Source organism: Copadichromis virginalis, linkage group LG10, assembly GCF_057382275.1.
Source record: "Copadichromis virginalis isolate Kocher_CV1m ecotype Utaka linkage group LG10, C_Virginalis_male_GT1.1, whole genome shotgun sequence".
Classification (NCBI taxonomy): domain Eukaryota; kingdom Metazoa; phylum Chordata; class Actinopteri; order Cichliformes; family Cichlidae; genus Copadichromis; species Copadichromis virginalis.
In genome coordinates this window covers 1,627,392-1,650,699 of record NC_140627.1, presented here as the reverse complement: position 1 = coordinate 1,650,699, position 23,308 = coordinate 1,627,392, and the positions used below count along the sequence as shown (strand labels likewise).

The window sequence follows — 23,308 nt, the reverse complement described above, 5'->3', positions numbered from 1 at the left end:
GGAGCACTGTTCAAGCCATCATTCAGAAATGGAAGGAGTACGGCACAACTGTAAACCTACCAAGACAAGGCCGTCCACCTAAACTCAGGCCGAACAAGGAGCTGATCAGAAATGCAGCCAAGAGGCCCATGGTGACTCTGGACGAGCTGCAGAGATCTACAGCTCAGGTGGGGGAATCTGTCCACAGGTCAACTATTAGTCGTGCACTGCACAAAGTTGGCCTTTATGGAAGAGTGGCAAGAAGAAAGCCATTGTTAACAGAAAACCAGAAGAAGTCCCGTTTGCAGTTTGCCACAAGCCATGTGGGGGACACAGCAAACATGTGGAGGAAGCTGCTCTGGTCAGATGAGACCAACATGCAAAACGCTATGTGTGGAAAACTAACACTGCACATCACTCTGAACACACCATCCCCACTGTCAAATATGGTGGTGGCAGCATCATGCTCTGGGGGGGCTTCTCTTCAGCAGGGACAGGGAAGCTGGTCAGAGTTGATGGGAAGATGGATGGAGCCAAATACAGGGCAGTCTTGGAAGAAAACCTGTTGGAGTCTGCAAAAGACTTGAGACTGGGGCGGAGCTTCACCTTCCAGCAGGACAACGACCCTAAACATAAAGCCAGGGCAACAATGGGATGGTTTAAAACAAAACACATCCATGTGTTAGACTGGCCCAGTCAAAGTCCAGATCTAAATCCAATCCAGAATCTGTGGCAAGATCTGAAAACTGCTGTTCACAAACGCTGCCCATCTAATCTGACTGAGCTGGAGCTGTTTCAAAGAAGAATGAGCAAAGATTTCAGTCTGTAGATGTGCAAAGCTGGTAGAGACAGACCCTAAAAGACTGGCAGCTGGAACTGCAGCAAAAGGTGGTTCTACAAAGTATCGACTCAGGGGCTGAATAATTACGCACACCCCACTTTGCAGTTATTTATTTGTAAAAATGTTTGGAATCATGAATGATTTTGGTTCCACTTCTCACGTGTGCACCACTTTGTGTTGGTCTTTCACCTGGAATTCCAATAACATTGATTCATGTTTGTGGCTGTAATGTGACAAAATGTGGGAAAGTTCAAGGGGGCCGAATACTTTTGCAAGCCATTGTATATCCGGTTGGTTAGTCATCACTTTGTCCGTCTGTATCTGGATCCCACAGGATCTTAGCTCAGTCATTCTCCACCACTCGTGGGGGCATCTCCCATTTTGACCTCAGGGCTTCCAGGACACACTTGGCACAGATGTTTCTGTACACTGGCGTTCCATGTATGCCCTGCTGCTAGCATCTTACACCCTGCTGTTATGCACTGCAAAAACTCAAAATCTTAGCACGTATATTTGTCTTGTTTCTAGTCAAAATAATCTTATCGCACTTAAGACAAATTGAACTAAAGGGTAACATCCCAGTAAGATATATGAACTTGTTTTTAGACTGTGGCTCTTGAAATAGAAACTTTTCACTTCCATTGATCAATGATCAGGGATGCTAGTATCAGTTATTGAGCAGACATTTCAGGCTCGGGTTGCCCATCTAACATTTTTACTGCCAGGTCATATGTGATCATTAAAGTTTTCAGCTGAATAGATAAGATAAGATAGAACTTTATTAATCCCTCAGGTGGGTTCCTCTGGGAAATTCAACTTCCAAAAAAAAAGCACAGCAACGACCGAAGTTACAGTTACAGAATTGTTATACACACACACACACACACACACACACACACACATATATAAATACAGAGACAAATATAAATAAAATATACGAAGGGGATAAATAGAATAAATAGGAATAAAAAATAAAAATACAAGTGAATTGCACATTTCAAGTATTGAGTCTATTGCACTGTTGACTATTTACAAAAAGTATTGCACAAGGTATTGTACAGTGAGGTGAAGAGGCACTACAGCTTAGTTGTTCCCCCCTCCTTTGTCCTCCTGTTTCCCCTCCCTCTCCCCTCCAGAGAGGAGTTAAACAGTCTGATGGCGTGTGGGACAAAGGAGTTTAAGTCTGTTAGTTCTTGTCTTTGGGAGAAGCAACCTGTCACTGAACAGACTCTTCTGATTGTTTATGGCCGTGTGCAGAGGATGCCCAGCATTGTTCAGTGTCCAGATGACTGACTTCTGATTGCTTACATCTCTTCCATCTTCCTTTTGTCTTTATTTCCAGTCAGTTCAACTTTAAACCCATTCTTGAAATTTTATTGCAGTTTCTGTAGCTCAGGCTTTGACAGCCTATCGCTCTTGTAAGCGGGCACACATTAGTTTAAATTAAAACCCGTTTTAACTAAAAGTCATTTGTTGAGACAGAACAGGAAGTCTTTGTACTTTCAGTCCACTGAACTTTGCAGCACAGACATTACCCACAGGAAGAGGGTGTACACTGAAATTATCACACACAGATTAAACATTTACTGCAGTGTATCTCAAGGGGAGGAGCGTGGGAGGAGTCTCTCCATGGAATCAAAATAAATATTTGGACAGAGAGTACTCCCACTGTGGCCAAACTGTGGCACATGATGGGAAAGAAACACACCATGAAATCAAGCAGAGGTAAAACATTCAAACTTCGAGCGTTGTCTTTGCTTTTTAATCAGTCGAATCTATGCTGTCCTTTTGTTCTGGACAGTTTAACCTTATGTGCGCTTTATTTTTCTGTTTCCTTATATCAAAACGTGTATCACATTTTTTTGTTTTCTACTGTAAAGCATTTGGGATTTATTTTAACAGAAAGTTGCAGTTGAACAGTGTTGAATTGATTAAATAGTTAAAGTTAATGAATTATAGATTTAAAATGTTTCAAAACTGGATACTTCTAGTAAAAAAGTAGGAAAGATTAATCCCAGTTTATCATTCATACTTCGAATAGCTCGTTCTAGTTTTCCCCGGACTGAGCTGAGCTCCAGGACTTTGTCTTTGAGTGTCTGCAGGATCAACGTGTCCTAGATCATTAAAAAAAAAGGTTTCAGTGACCCATTAGCTGCACTCAAGTACCTGTAGCATACGCTGTTGTGCCCATATGTTCATGAGAGCTGCGTAGATTTGCTCTGAAATCTGGATTTCTCTGGGAGTAAATGGCTTAAGCATGCCATTTCTTTTTAATGTTTGTATTCACTTCACACTGTGACAGAGAAACAAGGACTCCACGTAGCTGGCATATTCGACCACAGATAAGGAGTGTTGTAGATTAGAGGAGGGCGACACTTTGTGTCTCTGACTTTTCAAGTTATTATTGTGGAGCACGTTAGCTGAGTGTGTTCTTGCTCCTTAACAACAGCAGTTACTCTTAAAAATAAAACGTTCTTTCCTGCCAGTTTTCTGTCAGGACTATTGTAATATGAGAAAAGTCCGATAACTATAGAACATCAATAACTGCCTCGGGCCTTAAGGCTATACATGCACTATATGGAAAAGGGTCCTAATGCCACAGGTGTGTAAAGTCAAGCATCTACGCTCTTTACAAACACTGGTGGGTCGTTTTAGAGAGTTCACTGGGGTCGCCGAATGTTGAGGCTCATAAAACCCATAAAAGTCTCCACCGCTCAGCTGGCTCGATACAGCGGAGCTCCAACATCAGCACAAACACTTTAGTCCACAGAGTGTTTCTTCTTACGTAGGAAAGGCACTGCTAAAGTTTACACTGTTTCTTTTCAAATTTAAAGTGGTTGAAACCAATAAGAATTTAGATAAAATAGCCATTTTCATTTATTCATTTATTTATTGTTTAGTTCAATTCGCCCTGGAACAGACTGACAAACCTGGTGACAATGAAGCCTGCCTCTTGCCCAACATCCGCTGGGCCGTGCTCCTGGCTGTCTAAACTGGATAAGAGAAAATGGATGTAAAAGTATTTAAGACAGCCTTTCATTCTCATTCATTTGCTTCATTCTGTATCGGTCTTGTATTTCAGTGACAAGGTGGCACACAGTGGTCTGTTCTTGCTGTGTGTGGTGAGGTGCAGACATAAAGCTTGAATGTCAGATAAATCCATTTTCTGGTAAATTGCAGTAAAAAAATTGTTACAAGTTTAACGTTTCTGTAAAGTGGAGTTCAGAAGAATGCTGTCCAAGGGGGCGGTACCTTAGTGGGTACTGCTGTACAAGTTGATTCTGATCATCTGGATGTTTTCAGTGAGAGAAACATGTCGTCACTCATCCAGGTGACGTCTTCAGTCCCAGCTGACTGCAGGTTTCTAACCTTATAAACAGGACATCTGCACAATGTAACCAGCACCAGGAACAATGGGCTGTGAGGTCAGTTCCTTGATCATTAATATGCAAATTCTCATGAACATTGATCAGTGGCTGTTGATCAATGTCCATGAGTCCCATTCACAGAGAGTTGGGGAATGGCTGCAATCACAGCATGTAAGATGGCAAAAGATGTATCCTTAGGCCCCCTCCTCGATTCAGAGATGGTCTTTCCCTTGACTCCGCCCTCAAACCAGCGTTCCTCCCTGTCCAGGATGTGAACATCCTCATCATTGAAAGAGTGTCCAGTGTAGGTGTAAATAGACTGCAGAGTCCTGGCCTGACGAGGAGGCTCTTCTGTGTTGTGCCATCCCTCCACCACACCCTTGATAAGGAGAAAGCAGAAGAAGAAAGAGAGACAACAAATGAGTCTCTTATGAAATCTTACTGAATATCAGTTTTGCTTTCAGATTACATCTATAAAACAACACTCATTCATGCAGCGTGATGTCACGCACTTTTGGACGTTTTCAGCTTTCAGGTTTTTGAATTCCTTCAGCTTTTAGAGGACAAAGACTAAAGATAATCAAAGTCAGTCCCTGTTTGATGAACCCTCTACTGAGAGTCACCAGTCACATCCAGCTCTGATTGCTGAGCTGATGCCTCACGGTCTGGCAGACAGAACATTGCAGACTTTCACAGAGCCGCATGTTCAAATTAATAATGCTATCTTGTGTTTTTAATATTAGTATGCTTTAAGGTGCCAACAGCAACTGATAAAGAATAAGCTCAATAAAAATTCAAGAATGGGTAATCTTACATATTGTGTGTGTGTGTGTGTGTGTGTGTGTGTGTGTGTGTGTGTGTGTGTGTGTGTGTGTGTGAAATAAATGTACTGTTTAAATGTCATACATACAGTTACTTTGATATTTACTGCAATTTCTGCAGGTTTGGTGGCTGACGGTGGTTTGAGAGAGTAAGTCTGCATTTCATTTCATTTCATGCATTAATGTGTTTGACTTGTTTCAGTGGCCATTCCAATTTCACTGTAACAGCTAATAAAATATGATGGTCAGCATGAACATGACCACACACATCCTCTCAGCACTATTTCTGAGTAACTACACAGTTTGACAGGATGTGTTTGACTGTGTGAGAGATCGACACGGCACCGTTTCAGATCCCCCAAAACAAACCAAGACTCTTTTTAAAAAATCAAGTTATAATTGTGCAGCTTTAAAAACAACTAAGCTGACGTTATAATGGCAACATAAGTGACACATCAAACTACAGTTTGTATTTACTTTTGTATTTTCTAATTATTATTTTATTTTTGAATTCATTTCGAACTTAGTGTCCAGGATGGATTTTCTTCTTTCAGATTAGTTTTTAAAGTTTTTGAAAATGTTTAATTTTAGTTTAGTTTTCATTCATTTCAGTGTTTATTATTCTAATGAGGAAATATGTCATCAGCGCAGGTATTACAATAAAAACTAAAGTAAAGGTTACTTTATTTTTTTTTATGATTATTATTTTATTCCATTTTCCAAGTTCCAAATGTAATTTTTAGTTTAGTTTTAGGTAAATATAAAACAAACAGATGCAAACTCAATCTGAACAAACCAACAATAACCAAAATTGACCCGACAGCCTCGAGACACACAAGGGGAAACATAAAACATCAAATGATCTAATAGCAAAAAACACAAGCAACCTTTTAATCGCTTCTTTAACTTAACAGTAAACAAATACAAAATAACAAAGTATATAACTCAAGAATCAGAGACGATTACTTTTGTATTTTTGACTAGTCATTTAGCAAAATGTGGCATGCACCAATCAGCACTTCCTGTAATATTCTAGGGCCCATCCCAGGCTCACTTGATGCCAGCAGACATACCGACCTCCCAGCACCAGTAAAAGAGGGAAAATAAAACACAAGATAAATTTAACAATTCAGTATGAGGAATAAAAGCGAACTAAATGAGTGAACTATACAGGTCATCGGGTGTTCAAGATGGGCTTTACGGCTTCCAACAACTGCTCACACTGTCAAGGCAATACACCAGACAATTATATCCACGCTCTTTGGTTCTGTCCACCAGTTCAGAAGTTTTGGCGCGAGATATGTGAAGACTTATCGAAGTGTCTGAAATGTAACATTCCAACTTCCCCCTTAGTGTGTTTGTTGGGCAGCTTAGATAATGTCACTACAGAAAAGAATATAGCCCATATGGTTTTCACTGCCCTATGCATAGCCAAGAAAACAGTCCTCATGAACTGGAAGAATAAAAATAATCTTAATTCTAACCAATATAGAAATTATCTATTAGATTACATTAGTCTTGATACAGCCTCTGCCACCACATCAGATCAATTGCTCTGGGCTCCTTCATCACCTAGTGGGGGTGGGGGGTCATAGTTTGGTCCCGCCTTCACTGTTGTGATTGGTGTGGGGGTAGGGACAGGCTTAGGGCGTCGGGGGGTTCCCCAGGAGCAGTGGGGATCGATACCCCGGGCTCAACCCGGGGTATCGATCATGGCCTATTAAGGGCTCTGTTGACTCTTAGGTGACGGTTTCCTGGTGGCTGCGTGCAGCGGGGCTAGGGGAGGGTCTGTGCTGACGGACGTGGGTTACTGACCTGGTAGCCTGGCTGCCCTTGGGTGGGTGTGAGGTTCTGGGGGCGCTCAGTCTCTGGGCTGGGGTCCTTGCTGGGCCTTGGGGGCTTTGGTCCTGGTTGGTGTGTCGCCAGGGTTGTGGGCGGGTGGGTGCATGGGGGGCTCAGCCCTGGCGCGGGGTGCCGCCAGTGCATCGAGCCACCTGGGGGGCTCTTCAACTGTGGGGGAGGTTGTTACATCTTGCAGGAGCTTTCCTCTCTTCAGGAACTGACTCTGCAGGAGGGGGAGATACAGGAGAGGTGGAGGAAGATCTCAGCCTGGGCGTCTATTGTCTTGTGTAGTCTGGAAGATGAGTGGATGACAGGGTGGGTGCAGTTTTCTCTGTGGTGGGGTCGGGTGGGCTGTCCCGGGCTCTGTGGGGCCGGGCGGCGCTGCTGCCACAAACAACCACCTCCTTGTGGGTTGCAGAGTATGGGGGTGCCTACTGGGCTCGGGGGGGACTTGCCCCTCCCTTCCTTCCTTCCTTCCCTCCCCATCTCCAGCTGCCTCCCTCTTCCCGCTCCACCACAACCACCCACACATGCAGGGCCTTGGAGTAGGGGTATGTCACCAGGGTGCAGAGGAGGCTACCCCCCCCCCCCCCGTCCCCCCCCCGTCCCCTTCTGGCTGCCTCTGCCTCAATTTTATCCCACAACTTAGACATTCACATTACTCACACTCTCATAACACATACATATAGGATCTTGGGGGTGGGCACGATACACGGAGTCCAAATTACCATCAGGGTGTACACCCCACCCCTGGCGTCGTTGCCCACCTCTCAATTTTAAATACACGTAGACATTGAGGGCTATCAGGAGGGACCATGCGCTTACCTGCTGCTCTCTGGCAGGTAGCTCCATGCCCTCCTGGGTTTTAAATGCACCTTAAAACACACATGCATCAACATTACAATGAGCGGGTGGAGGGAGGTTTGGAGTCTTCTCTCACCCCCGTTCTCTGCGGCCTGCTGGAGCGGGGGGGCTAGGAGGAGGAGTTGGCCACCCCCTGGCTTCTGCTCCGCGGCTGCTGAGTGACCCCTCATCTGGGACTCTCCTCAGCTCTTGTGTGGCCCCCCCACACCCTCTAGCAGATGAAGGAACCTTTTAAAAACAAGCGCGTCCATGCTCACAGGTATACAGACGGGTGCTCGCACACACAAACTACACCCTTTTTGGCTCCTACCTCAAAGCACACTGTGTTCTGTTGATCTTATGTGCTGCACAATAATATTCAATATTTAGTATTTACTGTTACATTCACATAGATCATCACGATGATGTTGTTTATTATATTGCTCTCTTTTTTTTGCTTGTTTTCTCTTTTTTCTTTCTCAGCTGGTGATTGATAGATGCATTTTTGTCTGTTTGTTTTTTGTTTTTTGCCCTTTATCCCCGTCCCTCTTCCCCGCTGTTTTTCTTTCCCCCAGTCACGTCTGTCCCGTGTGTAGCAAGTGAAAATAAAATAAAATAAACAGTAAAAGGTGAATCGAATAGACCAATACAGCGAGGCTGGGACGGCCCAGTTGGTAAAGTAAATCCGTTGGGCATCTTTCTTTGCCTTTAGACAAAAATTCTGATGCAAAAGAACCAAACGGGACAGGCGGGAAAAAAAGAAAAAAGAACTAAATGTGAACGCGGCAAGAAGATTATGGTTCAACATTTTTGTTTTCTTTATGTTCATGTATGTCGTGATGTGCAATGTGTATCAAAACTAACACAACACCAGTGTGTTACGTGACCCCTAGATGCACGGTGTTACCAACTTTACAGATGTGTAACTGTCAGTGACTCTACCACCGTTTGAATGGCTCAGCATGCTGACTTTTGGAACCGTGTAATCTTTAAAACTCTCGATACAAGATCAGACCATTTATTAAATATGTAAAGTGCACTTTGCATAAACTTTACTGCATTACATGTAGAAAGCAACTAGAAGCAACACCGTGATTACAGTGCATTACTGCACACACTGTATTGCACACAGAGCGAGAATTACTTTAATAATTTCCATTAAAACCTACTATGAAGTTGTAATTAAAGTACATGTCTCTCTTTTAAGGAAATTTACATTTAATCCTAAAGAGGGAATAGACAACCCAGCGATGGTCATCACAGATGATGCAGGTACCCCGCTTGCCTGTGTAGTAGCCATTGGGCAAAGCCTGCTTGCTTTATGACAGCTCTCTTGTGTCTCTTCTGGTTCAGGCTCTGTGTGGACGCCCATCCCGCGCTCGTGTATCCTTAAACGCGAGGATGGCGAGTTCTACGGCTTCCATCTGCGTGTGGAGAGGGGCCGTCAGGGACACATAATTAGTCATGTGGTATCAGGTGGGGTCGCAGAGCGTAGCGGCCTTCGAGACGGAGACAGACTGCTAGAAGTCAACAACTGCTATATTGATGATGTTCCTCACCCTGAGGTAAGACAAGCTTCCTTCATAGTTAAATAGAAACCAGAGAAGCAACACAAAGCTGTCTAACTGGATCTGTCACGTTTCCAAATGTATAAATCAGGTGGCTAGGAAGATAAAGGTAAGCGGACGCCAGTTGTGTTTATTAGTGCTGGATGGAGAGGATTATGAACGGGCTGTGTCCCGAGGTCAGGACCTGCAACGTCTGGCCCACATGGATGAGAGCTGCAAACCACCCAGGCTTTGTCACATCACCAGGGATCCTGTCTCAGGTCTGGGCATCACTGTTACTCCTTTGGAAGGTAAAACGTCTCCCTGTAATCACAAGAAGCCTAAGATTTGAGATCAGATGTCCGGGTTGAAGTCTGTGCAGTGTTATTCAGATGCTGCTCCTGTTTCGGCTCCGTAGGAGAGAAAGGTTGCTTTGTAGTGAACCCAGTGGCAGGAGGTGCAGCTGAAAAGGCAGCGGTGCGTCAGGGAGATCGGCTGGTGTGGATAGACGGAGCGATGGTGTCTGATCTCACACACTCCGCACTCAGCAAAATGGTTTGTGGACTTTTTGTAACTGTGTGATGCAGCAGATAATACATCAGGTTATCTTTGGTCTAACAATAATATCTCCATATATTTTATTGTAGATGAAGAAATGTGGTGATCACATCACCATCTTAGTGATCGACAGCGAGAGTGAAAAGAAGTACACGCAAAGGCGGCTCCCCGTCCTGCCCACCATGGCTACCCCTCATCAGCTACCTTATAGAGCCCGAACACTCCACCTGACCTCTGTGTCTGAGAGCTTTGGTTTTCTTCTACGGCTGGAGAAAGTGCCATCAGGACGCACATGTGAGATGATGAAAAAATGCTGAAAACTGAATTATTTTCACTGTTTTGCTGTTAAATAAACTGGGTACATATTAACCAACAGATCACGTCCTGCGTGAAACGACCAGAGGCAGTCCTGCAGAGAGGGCGGGTGTGAGGGATGGAGAGCTGCTGCTGGAGGTCAACGACGAGTCAGTGGAGTCACTGAAGCACGAGGAGGTTGTGGACAGAGTGAAGCTGAGCGGACGAGAGGTCCGTCTCACCACCATCACTCCCAAGGGGCTAGAGTTTTATACGCAGGTGGCCATCACTTACCACATACGTGCACTGCTTTTCCAGTTGATTCAAGTGTACATCGAGGGTGGTGCACCCATTTGGAGGCCACACCTGGTACTGGGATATTGTTACGTCTTTCCTTTGTTTTCTCTCCTGCAGCTGGGTCTGTCTCCGCTTCTTTTCTGTGAGGATGATGCAGCTGATGAAGGAAAGGAGAGTAGTATGCTGACTTCTGTAGAGGAGAACTCACCACCAAAGGAAACGCATGCCTCAAGTCATCTTAGACTCTGCTCTCTCCAGAAAGGCCCTTTGGGATTTGGCTTTAAATTAGGCTGTGACCCACAGAGTCCTGGGACTTTCATCAGTCAGGTTTTAGTGTTCTTTTGCATAAACACACACACAGAAAAGTCATAAGCTTCAGTTTTGTGTCAAATCTTGTAAACTTTTTTTTACTTGGCCTCGTAGGTTGCTTCTGGGGGTCCTGGGCAGAGTGCTGGACTGCTTGTGGGTGACGTAGTGATGGAAGTCAATGGACAAAGTGTGGACGGAAAACCTCTGGAAGATGTGACTATGCTTGTGGAAGAAGGTGGGCACATTCCTTCATTGCTAGTCACACATACGACACGCTACACCAAGATGGAACAGACTGAAGCACCCAGCAAAGATGTCACTCGCACAGAGGTGGCAAAACAGTTTTTAACTTTGTGTTTGTATCTCAGCAGGAGGAAGAAGATAACGAGATCTCAGCTTTGTGAGCGGAACAGATATAAACCTCGAAGACATTTCCCAGCACGATGCTCCCACTCAAGAATTCCAGATTTTAATCCTTGCCAACATTTTCAACACACAACTTCACTTAGATAGGATGCAATCAAACTAGAAACCAAATGCTTCACGGCTTAAACGACTCTCTGGTTAAACAACAACAAATGGCCCTCCCCCCTCCCATACCATGGTGGACTTGAAGCTCTTTCCCCCCACGACCACTGCTTAAACAGTTTTTTGTGTTTAATGCTACTTTAAACACCTGACTGATCAAATTCTCCCATCACAAGAAAGATTTTTGAAAGCCTGAAACAGACCAGATGCAAGTACGAGAGCTCTCTCAGATGACAGAACCCTTTAAAGGCATTTGTATCATATTTGATACATTTAATAGTTTTTGGGACTTGTGATCTTTTCCCCTGAAAAAGCAAAATGAATAACACAAAACATTCTTGAGCAAAGATTAAAAAACAAAAAGATGTAGCAAATATTGTGCAATTAAATCAATTTCATCAACACTCCAATAAAAAATAATGATGTTCAGGCTTTATTAATAACACTGAGTGTTGCAGGCAGGATTGGACCCAAACGAGGTGAACTTAAGAAACTCAGGAAAATAAGAAGAACAAAAACTAACTGAACTGGGAAAACAAATAAACTAACAGGCAGGCAAACAGAAGACACAACGAGACCGAGGGTGAGCAGACATTAACAATACGACAGAAAACAAAGGAAACACGGGGCTTATATACACAGGGACTAGTCAGGGAATGGAAAACAGCTGGGAGGGATTGGACTGACGAGGTAAAACTGAACACTCTGACACCAGACACGGACCTTCAAAGTAAAACAGGAAACAAGAAACAATTTACAAGGACGCAGACTGACACCGATCTAAATCTAGAATAATAATCAAAATAGCACAACTACAGAACCAAAACATAAATCATAATACAGAAATATACCAAAATATAAGAAACTGACCCAGAACCGTGACAATGAGGAGAAGAAATCACACTTTTGTTGTGGCTTTTCATAACAGGTGAATTCTCCAGAACAGTCCCACATATACGATACACATAAAAGTAGAAACACAATTCAAACTACAGTAATATGCACATTTTATTGTATTTTTTCTAAAACAACGTTTATCTGAAAATGTCATTTACATCAGTGAAAACGCACTTGGAGTGCAGAGGATGCTTTTTTAGTGCCTGTAATGAACTGCACAGACAAAGACACAAAACAAAGAAAATGAAAATGATAATCAAGTTTCCAGTGATTGTCTCCTTTCAGACTATAATTCCCAACTTTGTACATCTACAAAAATTCTTTAGTCTAGATTTTCAGCCTTCCTCCTTCCAGCTCACTCATCCTCCCAACGTTTGATGATGTAGTTTGTTTTTTTAAAAGAAAATAAAATCCTGGAGACTTTGTTTTGCAGCAAAACAAAACAGTAATCATTGTTTAACAAAATATGAACATTTTATTGGGCAAAATGAGCTACAAGGTGAAAAAAATCAAAAAGGAATGTTTCCATATGAGGAGGCTAATACGACTAATGCAGTTATTCATATATACATATGTGTATATGTGCTTCAAGAAAGCAGAGGATTAACCATACAAAGAAACAATATGTTCTATGATTTTCTTTAAGCAGGACAAAATGATTAGTGAAACTAAAATATAACAGCTGGTCACTTTTAACAGGAGAAACCTTCGGTAAGAACCAGGCTCAGAGAGGAGCAACCAGGCTCCGGCTGCGGGTGAGGGGAGACAGGAAATGAGAAACAAAACGAGAGCAGAGAAAAACAGGACAAAACACACACGACAAGCGTTGATGACAATCAGCAGTGATGTCCAAACACACTGTGAGTGAGACTGAAACACTCAGTGCACTGAGCATCGTCCCATGATGCACTGAGCAACAGTCTTGGGCTATAATTCTTATCCAAGTGATCCATCAAGGAGGAAGGTTTAGAGTCTAATCTGCGTCTGCATGTCTCGGGATGTTGTCACCAGGATAAAAAAATACTATTAAAAAATGAGTTGGACTGTTCCAAAAGCCAGTGTCAGCCTCTCCCTGACAGCTCCACTTTATGCATGCTTATTAATCTGTCACACCATCAGTGGCTCGTGGTCACTTAAAGCCTATGTACTACAGAGGCAGAGCAGCATTCAGTCCTAGCTGCCTTTCCTGGCAGATCTCTGCTTTCTCTGCAGCGAGACAGCTCAAAACCTTTTATCAGTCTTTCCTGACCTGGTGCTCCTATATAATCTGCTGTGATGGGAAAAGCTTGATTTACATTAAAAACATCTTGTTGTCTAAATACCCTGAAATTTGTTGTTATATTGAGTCAGAAATATAAAGAATTATAAATGCTGCATAGTATCGTCCTTAGTCATGAATGGCTTTCACTTGAATACGTCCGTTCTGTACGTACAAAGGGAACAACAGCTCCTGTGTTGCACTGCTACATTGTCTTATCTAATGTATGTTTATCATGTTAAAAGTCTGACTTATTATGACCATTTTTTCAAAGACAGAAAAAAGATAAAAAGTTGATTCTAATGATAGACTATCCTTTCAACATTTATTTCTGTACTCAGTTTAATTTGATGTTTAACGTTAATGTTTAACTTATGTCCCATGGTTTAATAAAAATCACATTAAAATTATGTGGTGCTACAAGAAAAAGCTTTTGAGAATCTCATATGATTACAGCACGTCCAATCTCACCTGTTATTTGGAAAAATAATGCTGGGAAAGTCATTTTAGTCTTTGCCTAGCTCAATGCAGGAAGTAAAAACAGTCTCTCCAGAGGTGGAAGAAGATCTCTCCCACATGTTTCACCAGATATTACTGAGTATCAGAAGCGTGCCATCTCGTCTAACCTCACTGGTACCTGTCCTAGCCTGTGCAACACGCGCTTCCTCCGTCTGTAGAGTTGCAGCGATAACTAATGCTTGCTTCGCCTTTGCATCGTCCTCTTATCACAAAAATGAGTGACTTTGTCTCATTTTTGCAAACATAAACTGAGAATAAAAATTGAGGCAATTTGTGTTTGTTCAGTCTTTTCTTTGTTGTAACTATGCTTCTTGGCAATAAAGGTCTTACTGCTGGAAAGCCCGTTTATTTCCCCTTCAATGGTGTCACATTTGTAAGGAAAATGTGGGTTGAGCAGCAGAGTTGAGTATGTGGGCTGTGGCCATGAAAAACTCGTCGAATGTTCTCTGCCAATGCCGGACAGCTTATTCTGCTACTGACACTTGTTGGGTGTCATTTACTGAATTCTGAAGAATATCTGCAATTAAACGGTTTATTCTTTTAACAAATAGGGGCCTCAGTAACACGTGGAAGGACCATACACAGCCACAACAGCCTGGCAACTCCTGGTCACGTACTGCGACTCAGCCAGTGTGTGACCAAGGTGGTGTTGGGTTTTAGTTCATTCCCAAAAGAAAAATTAAAAGACATTCTGTAGAAAACATCCAAGATGTCGGGCCTAAATACCCACATCATGAAGTTTTGCACTCAAGCTTGTATCTTCTTCTGATTCTACAAGTTCATTTTTAGTTTAAGCTCAAGCCCCAAACAGTCATTTTATCCTGTTTTCCTACAACAGAAATATTTCTACACTTACACTTTTGACACTCACACTGTTCAATGCTTTTATTTTGAAATTTGTCAATCCAGGAAGCCAAATGGAAAACAAAGTACAGATTTTATTTGAAGAACAGAGTCAGCAAGTTTTTAGCCCATGAAACAGTTCAGCAAACAAAGCAACAAAAATGCGCTTTAGGAAGCAAAGTGTTTAAAATAGCGAATTACTGGTGAAAGACTCGCCCGAGTTTCCTTAATTTAATTTGTCCAGAAAGGAAACGTAAATCATGAGCCTGAGGAATGCTTGAAACTTTATGCAAAACACTCGTGGAGGGTGTGAACAGAAACCAAACAGCCAACAAACGGTATCCACTACGTGAAGAATGGCGCCATCTCGTGGCCTCCTTCTGTCACTACACCTTCAAAGATTTGTGAAAAATGCTTCAAAGTGACGTTTTTTCACCAGCAGAGCAGCTTCAGTCGATGACGTCACTGAAGAGCCAGAAAACTACCAAGTTAACCTGTGACGTTCATCATCATCATCATCATCATCGTTATATTTGGATAGTTGGTGGAGAAATATCAGTAAACAGTTGGCAGCGTTCCTCGCAGCATTCACTAGCGATTAGTCTACATTTTCTCCGCGTTTTTAAAGAGCTGAAAGACTTCACAGCATTTTTAAGGACTTTGTCATCACTCTGGACATTTTAAAAGTCTGAAACCAGTCAGCTAAAGTTTGAGAGCTGTGCTGCTTTAGTTTCCTCCAGACTGTTTTCATCCCAGAAGAATGGACAGAGGAGACGGACGAAGAGACAACCCGATTCAAAGTAAGAGCGTGATCGGTTGGAAGGCTACTGTTATTCCCCATAGGCAGTATCAAAAAGCTCCATACAGCTGTTATTCATGGGGTTCACGACAAAGCAAAGGTGTATACAGTTAATACTAATTCATATTTGGTGCCATAAGCATAAAAACGATGTAAATGCGATAAGAAAATTGTTATTATTTTTCACGTTGCATTAATGGTTGTCATCAAGAGACCCGCGATCTGTACATTACTCATCGGCTAGTAAGCCTTCTCTGGGATCGACTGGTAGTGACTCCACCCTCCACCAGGGGGCTTTCACGCGTTCTCCTCTTTGCATTAAACTACTGCATGACAGAGACAACTAAATATCACTCTGTGATTCTTTCCCCCTGTTTTCAGGGCTGTGACAGGAGTGTGGTCTCTCTCTGCAGTTTTTCTCGTGGATTATCTGACAGTTTGTTTCTACACATGAACGTTTCTCAAGTTTTAAGGCCTCAGTCACACAAGCCCAGAGGCTGCTCTGAGCCCTGAAATCATCTGTGTGGTACTGTGTATTTCCTGGTGCACTGGGAATACACGTCCCTTTATAAAAAGGATTTAGACTTTGCACTTAATTGTAACAATATCCTAATAATTTAGTTTAATAGTGCATTACAACAGTGAGTGAGGGCTGAGGAAAACTGACATGAGGACGTTTACACGTTGCTGCTCATCGACTGAAGCCTTTTTTATTTGAAGGAGCAAACACACTGTAATAAGTGTAGTGGGCGTATGTTTGTATGTTCCCCATGTAGTTACTTTGCATAAATTGGAATTTGTGGACAGTTTTCTCATCATGTGAATGATAACAATAATATTTCTGTTTGTTGTTGTAGGGGTACCAGCTGATGAACTGGTTTTTGAACTGCAACAGCGTCCAGATGTTGAAGAGATTCACTCGATGGTCTGCTGCTTTCAATTCGGTCTGTTGCGCGGCCTCTTAACTGAAGAAAACCTCCGTGTTCTGGGCCAAGTTATTAACCAACTGCAACAACATGATGATGAGGAGGACAATCTTCGGAATGATGAGGAAGATGCTGATGTTCCAGCAGCAGGCATAGAAATAAATCCACCTCAGGAAGTAGAAGGACCCTGGGTCAATAACAGAGCAGAGATCCCAGCAGGAGAAATGGAAATAAACGCGGCCCAGCAAGCAGAAGATCCCATAGCTGAAGAAATGAGGCGGTTCTGGGATGATGAGGAGGCTGAGAGTGACAGCCTCTCAGCCTCCTCAGTGACACTGATAACAATGACAGTGATGATGATGGAGACATGATGGAGTCAGGATTGTGTTATTGCCCCCCAGCCCAGTACTGGGAGGTTCAAGGAGGAGACCAAGGGAGGAGGAGGATGATGAAGAGGAAGATGGGAGACCCAGAAAACAGTCCAAACACTGAATTTTGCTCCTGGACGCTCAGTGTTGCACCCATCCTCCAAACCCACTGTCCCCCATCCTAACAAACTGAATCTCGGCTTTCCCCCTCTGACGCACTGACTTCGTTTCCTGCCTCCAGCGACCTGTTCACCTGACTGCCACGTACCACCTGTGGATATCTGTTCAGCCTGTGACACACTATGATTGTGCATACAAGTGGAATACAACACGTGTGTGTTTCATACCACTGGTACCTTGTTAGGTGGTGATGATCGTGCTCTTACTGGTCGCAGTTATGGAGGGAGTGGTCCTATTGGTTGGCTCCCACATCAGGGAGGCGGGGTTGGGGCCTTCCTTGCATCATTAATATGGTTTGCCTGTCTTCCTCCCCTCAACCCTGACCGGTTGTGGCAGACAGCTGCCTCCCTGAGCCTGGTTCTGTGGAGGTTACTTCCTGTTTAAAGTGAGGTTTTCCTTCCTACTGTCACCAAATCCTTGCTCATAGGGCTCATCTGATTGTTGGGGGTTCTTTGTAATATTGATGGGGAGATGAAGACAGTGAAAGAAAAGGAAAAAACTGGAAGATATGCTCAGGAAGGAAGTCAGCAGGCTCCAAGAAGAGGTCATACAAATGGACGAGCTTTTCAAAGGTGCCTTAGAAAACTGGACTTGGGCTTGTTGCAGTGAACTGAAGTAACTAAACATTTTGTGAGTGTGTGCACTCACACTTAGGACCATATAATAATGAATATGTGCGTGCTGACAGTTGGGCAGCACGTCCTTACTCCACTCTGTGCTCGTGTGGGTCTGACCCTTTCACTCCTCTACTTTTTGTTGCCTTTTCGTCACGTCTGTCTTCGTGCGGAGCTGCCGTGTTCTCCGTCGTTTTGCACAGAACTGTTTTTGGGGCAAATAAAATGCAAGTGGGGATTAAAACTGCAGAATTAATGATTACCGGTGCTGGAAAGGCTTGATGCAGTGTTTTGATTTTGTTGCCACTCGTACCTACAATGCAATGCGCGAAAGTCACGTGGTCTGTCAGCGGTGGCTAGCTACACAGCTATGGTTAGCTACACAGCTATGGTTAGCATACCATAAACATAAAGAAGCTGGAGGATGAACGGTAACGGTTTCCCTTAAACCTGCACCTGCAGCGTTTTAGACACAGCACAAGCTTGTTAACGCTCAGAGTTTTAATAAATACAGCTCAGCTGCGAGCATTAAACAATCCGCCGTGTGTGGTTGCAGCAAAAGACTATCATTCAAATATTCCATCACACGACTGATAACACTGTATCAACCATCAGCTCAGCCACTTTGTCTTTTATTAGCTGCAGAAAATGTTTCCATCAAAATCTCTCCAACCCAGAGCCTTTGGTTGTTCACTGGTGCCTCACAGACGTGATTCTTTAGACTTGTGTGTGCGACTGTTTACTAAAATGAAAGAAGGCATGACAGCAGGGAAATGCAGCCTGTTCTCTTCCTTCTTCTTAAGATTCAAAAGACATTTTAAGCAACAACTTATGGGCTCAAAATGTGGTCATAAATATTTTGTACTTGTAAATCAGGATTTGTATGTGTAAAAAAAAATTTGTGTGTGGACTTAGCCAAAAAACCCTGCAAGTTACAAGTACGAATTTTGACCCCATTTTTCTTCCTTTCATCTGATTGGTCAATGTCATGTCAATCACAAATGTAACAATCCAATCAGAGAACAGATGGGTTTGGCTGTCAGAGGGGCGCTTTTTTGAACTGCAGGTCTTTGAAGGGAATAAATGCCCTTTTACATGCCAACCCAGCGTTTTCCTTCATCACCACGAAGGAAAACAGTCTGTGGTCGTCCGAGTTTGGTGATTTTTGTGTCACAGGTCTACGTGTTTAATACAGGGGTTTCCACAGCCTTTTCAACAGCGCTGCGGACCGCGGGGTGGGGGCGGGCAGTGTTTTGGAAATGACAGTCTTCATTACAAAGCTTTCTTCGTTATGAATTAGCATACATGTTTTTATTGAACATTTGAAGAACTAGCAAAAAAACCCCAGAAACTCTTGTAGAGGACATAAAGTCAGAGAAAAGACAAGGAGCAGGTGCATCTAGTACAGGTAGAGCTGCTGCAAAAACCCACAGAGCCCAGCAGCCAGCAACAAATTCTGGATCCTTTGCTTTTAGTTAGCAGTTAGCATTAGCAGCACATCCTGCGTCTGATGTGAAAGGACTTTTATGCTGCGCACTGTGACTCACAGCAATGGTCCCGGGTCAGCCCTGACTTTGTGTTAAACTAATCCTAAAGTAATAATAGTATTTCTAACCACTGATATACCACAACTTTATCCTTTCAACAGCTACTGAAAGTTAGGGGACCTAGCTGCTATCGGATATTTATATAGAGATCCTCCAGCTTCAAACTGTATCACCCTTCAAGGACCTGCAGTTCAAAAAAGCGCCCCTCCGACAGCCAAACCCATCTGTTCTCTGATTGGATTGTTACATTTGTGATTGACATGACATTGACCAATCAGATGAAAGGAAGAAAAATAGGGTCAAAATTCGTACTTGTAACTTGCAGGGTTTTTTTTTTGGCTAAGTCCACACACAAATCTTTGTTACGCACACACAAATTCTTTTTACACATACGAAACTGATTTACAAGTACAAAATATTTATGACCACATTTTGAGCCCATAACAACTTAACTGACTTAAAACTTGGATTACTTTCTGTTCAAGGGCCAAAAGTAACGAGTTTTTAAAAATGTTGTCTAGAAACAAATATCTGCATCTGAATATGCATGAAGCTGCAGGCAATCGACACATTTCTGTTACTTTGTAACCAGAACGCTACTGACCAAGCAAGAGCTCAAAATATCAGGTGCTTGACGGGTCTTAGCTGTGTGTGCCTGCTGGTGACAGTGTCAAAAACTAGTTTATGAATTAAAATGACTTTTTAGTGCATGAAATAAAGTCACACTGTATGAATACATGTAAAAATGAAAATAGACAAACGTACTGTATTAAACCGTTTTATTGAACAGCGCCGTTCCTTCCTCTGACCAACATGATTCACATTCAGTAAGGCCACACACTCTGCTCAGCCAGCCACACTTTAGACTCAAAGCCAGGTGGTCACGCTTTAAAATCAGAGGCTGTCACATTTACACCAAAGAGATGATTTTTATTGAAATGTTCAACGTCTCACTTTGACAAATTGTCCCATTACTGGCTTGAGAACTGTTAGAATATTTAAATATTGACTGCAACAAAGCAGATTATACACATGACCACAACTTGTAATTCTTTTCATACATTTGTGTCTGAACCTCAAGTTACAGAAAAATAGCGTCACAAAAAGCACATCTGCAGCCACGTGACAGCTGCTGGCCGATGGCATCATCAGTCTTTTAGGGTCATCAAACATATCGATGGACCGCCGAGTGCTTTAGTCTTACTGTACCCTCTCACCTCGAACTCTCCCAGAATGTGCACTGAAGTAAGGTTAATTACATTTGACAAAGCCTTGGAGGTCTTCCAGGAACTTGATGTACTCTTGATGCTCGATGGCCGTGCTCAGCTCCGTGAGCTCATCGACGAAGGTGTTGTCGACCCCACGGTCAGCCAGGAAGTCCATCAGATGGTCATACAGGGCCTGAGAAACAGTACAAGAAAGTAAGCAACCTTGAACACAGCGTTGGTTTCAGTGACTGTTATAATTGAACCGTTGCTGTGTGTACTGCCTCGGCTCTCACCCAGTCCAAAGAGTCTGTGTTGAGGTTGTAGCTCGTCTCCTTCCACTCTGAATCTCCCTGTGGCTGAAAACTGACCTCTCGAATGGCAAAGATGTCGCTCTCCTCTTCTCCCTCACCGTGACTCATCTACAAAATACAAATTGTTCAGTATTGAGCACTGTACTGCTCCTACTGGCAATATTAGACATTCATTTTATTTGACTTTACCTCATCTTCAGGGAAATGGCAGTCGAACACCAGGGAATGTTTGGCAGCCTGCTTTGTCACTTCAACAACAAAGTTGGGTGTTGATACAATCTCCGGCTGCAAAAAGGGGGAAAAAGCTTAATACGTGAAACGTTAAGGTTAAAAACGTCAGTGTGTAAGGCAGGAGCCGCCTACGGCGCTGTGCAAGCGTTTAAGTGTTGTTAGGAAATGAGCAAATGGAGGAGGCGTTTATTGAAACGAGTGCAGACATGAAAACACAGTAAACTAATATGAAAACAGTGTAGAAGACAAACTTACGAGTTCATACAACTCTAATGAGCCTGAAAGTCAATATTTCGTCTTTATTCTTCAACTCAGCTTTTGTTGCGTTTGACGAGCGCGCTAACAGAGATGTTTTCCATCTCTTGGACTAACAAAAGGCCATCTTATCTAATATTAGCACTGCTGGCTGAAATGCAGCCTCCACTGTTTTACAGTCGGAGCCTGTTTTCCCTCTCCTGACCTTTTCTGTACGTACCGACTATGATTTGAAAGAAAACTCTCACATTTAGATTCCTCACTAATGTTCAACAGCTTCTTGAGAGCCAGCCTTTCACTTCATTTCTGATGAGGTCGCAGTAGATAAACAAACTTCTCTCGTGTTCTCTGTCAAATCTTTGCTGTATTTTTTCATCCATTTCTTAAGGACGCAGCTTTCAGACACTCTTCATCTGCTGTAGATAGTTTAGGGCAGGAGTGTCAAACTGCAGGCCTCGAGGGCTGGTGATCCAACACAGCTGATTTAAATGGCTAAATGACCTCCTCCACATGTCTTGAAGTTCTCCAGAGGCCTGGTAACGAACTAATCACTTGATGCAGGGTGATATCTAAGACCTGCAGGACACTGGCCCCCGAGGCCTGGAGTTGGACCCCCCTGGTTTAGGCCTATCACTTGTTGTCCAGTTTCCTCAGATGTTTTTAAAAGGCCATATTGCAGAACATGCTGCAATGACAGCTCTTTGGGAATCATCTTGTTGTTGCAGAAATACAATGTTTAACCTGTCAAACTGCGTCCAACCATCGCTGGCGTGTTTTTCACAGTTTCTACTAAAGAAATGGGAATAAATGTTTTTGTGACAGGCTGCTAGCAACGAAGTGCTTAAAGATACAAGTTTAAGTTCTTTTCTAAATCGTCTGTTGTCTTTCGTAGGCGTCTTTGGTTATGTTTGAATGACACACAGGTCAGTGTTAAAAAGCTTAACCTCGTCAAACCACTGGCTGTGCCTCACCTCCTCTTCTGCTGATTTCTGCTGTGTCTGTTCCACTTCTTCCTCAAAGTTGGGAGGAATGCTGTTGTTGACGTTGAATGTGACCGTGACTCTGTGAAGAGCAGAAATACGGTGAGCTGGTCTGTCACGCCACGCTGCCCACACATTTTAGCAGACTTACTTTTCTCCAGAAACACTTCTTGTGAGTTTAGCCTCTGTGCCATTCATCTCCAGCTCCCATCCTCCAGACACCTTAGGAAGACTTTTGTTTTTCTGGATCTTCTTCTCTTCTTTGATTTCATCAGACAGGAAGTCGCCAAAAGCTTTGTCACCTGAACAAAGAGGTTATGGTTTCATCATGAGACGTGATGCAGTTTGTTTAAAGGTTTCATTTTGACAATTAAAATGACCATCGAGGCTGATTCTAACATTTTACACAACACACGGGTGCTGGTAAGACTGCTGAAAATGAAACATCTGCTTTGTGGCTGTCCAAAAACTTCTCGTTTGACACTATGAACAGTCCTACACGTGTCACGTGTGCTGAATGATCAAAGACTATTGGCAGGTTCAGAGCCTTTTTCAGTGACAGCCACTAATCACAGTTTAAGGTGAAAGACTCCGAAGATGCTGATCTCAGTCTATAACGATCGTTAAACAATCTTTTTACCCCTTTAAATTGTAAAGGACGTGTTGATCCAAGCAGTCCAAGTTGCCGGATCCATCTAATGTTACGTTTATTGGCTGCCTGGCTTGTATAAAGCAGATTAAACCAAACGTCACCTTCTGTGTGCAGTCCTCCACAGCCACACGACACCGACGGACTCAACACCTTGGAGCTGAAGAGTTTGGGCCTGTATCCAGACGAGGCTCCGTTATTACTTAACATCCAGAGAGACCGGGTGAAGGGCCGAGTTATTGCCGAACTCGGAGAGCGCAGTGCCGGGTAGCTGAGGGGCAGAACTCGCGCTGCGGAGGTGCTGGCTGAAGAAAGGCGAGCAGCTGCTCCCACCGCACGGACGACTGACTTTAGCATGATTGTACAAAAACACCACGACCTGTCACGACAGAATCAATGCGCTCAGTGCCGCACAGCTAACTGTGAACACCGGTTACCGACGCTGCTTCTAGAAGACGCCGACAGCACGTGTGGAAGGACACATTGACCCAGATAC

The 23,308-nt window shown here is 43.2% G+C and overlaps 2 protein-coding genes across 9 annotated transcripts; one reads left to right on the top strand and one right to left on the bottom strand.

The window, feature by feature from the left end:
- Positions 1 to 2,494: 2,494 nt before the first annotated feature.
- On the top strand, positions 2,495 to 13,764 carry nherf4b (NHERF family PDZ scaffold protein 4b). 8 transcript variants are annotated; one of them, XM_085469412.1, is made up of 12 exons: positions 2,495 to 2,545; positions 4,124 to 4,245; positions 5,131 to 5,158; positions 8,902 to 8,966; positions 9,048 to 9,259; positions 9,354 to 9,552; positions 9,660 to 9,796; positions 9,889 to 10,093; positions 10,176 to 10,372; positions 10,508 to 10,717; positions 10,814 to 10,934; positions 11,068 to 13,764. In XM_085469412.1, the coding sequence occupies exons 4-12, from the start codon at positions 8,945 to 8,947 to the stop codon at positions 11,082 to 11,084; spliced, it is 1,320 nt and encodes a 439-aa protein (XP_085325538.1). In that variant the 5' UTR covers positions 2,495 to 2,545; positions 4,124 to 4,245; positions 5,131 to 5,158; positions 8,902 to 8,944; the 3' UTR covers positions 11,085 to 13,764. The 8 variants fall into 8 exon arrangements, with proteins under 8 accessions (XP_085325538.1, XP_085325539.1, XP_085325534.1 ...); XM_085469413.1 differs by having other exon boundaries at positions 2,498 to 2,545; positions 4,152 to 4,245; XM_085469414.1 differs by having other exon boundaries at positions 2,515 to 2,545; positions 4,201 to 4,245.
- A 6,176-nt stretch (positions 13,765 to 19,940) lies between these two features.
- c1qbp (complement component 1, q subcomponent binding protein) lies at positions 19,941 to 23,308 on the bottom strand. Its single transcript, XM_085469405.1, has 6 exons — positions 22,917 to 23,308; positions 22,315 to 22,465; positions 22,155 to 22,245; positions 20,887 to 20,982; positions 20,680 to 20,805; positions 19,941 to 20,579 (listed from the first exon to the last, which is right to left on the bottom strand). The coding sequence occupies exons 1-6, from the start codon at positions 23,167 to 23,169 to the stop codon at positions 20,430 to 20,432; spliced, it is 867 nt and encodes a 288-aa protein (XP_085325531.1). The 5' UTR covers positions 23,170 to 23,308; the 3' UTR covers positions 19,941 to 20,429.

Coding starts and splice junctions, on each gene's coding strand:
- nherf4b (XM_085469406.1), top strand. CDS start 5,073: ATGTACTGTTTAAATGTCATACATACAGTTACTTTGATATTTACTGCA. Junction 8,967..9,047: donor GGTCATCACAGATGATGCAG/GTACCCCGCTTG, acceptor CTTCTGGTTCAG/GCTCTGTGTGGACGCCCATC. Junction 10,718..10,813: donor CTGGGACTTTCATCAGTCAG/GTTTTAGTGTTC, acceptor TTGGCCTCGTAG/GTTGCTTCTGGGGGTCCTGG.
- c1qbp (XM_085469405.1), bottom strand. CDS start 23,169: ATGCTAAAGTCAGTCGTCCGTGCGGTGGGAGCAGCTGCTCGCCTTTCT. Junction 22,246..22,314: donor AGAAGTGTTTCTGGAGAAAA/GTAAGTCTGCTA, acceptor TGCTCTTCACAG/AGTCACGGTCACATTCAACG. Junction 20,806..20,886: donor GCCATTTCCCTGAAGATGAG/GTAAAGTCAAAT, acceptor TGTATTTTGTAG/ATGAGTCACGGTGAGGGAGA.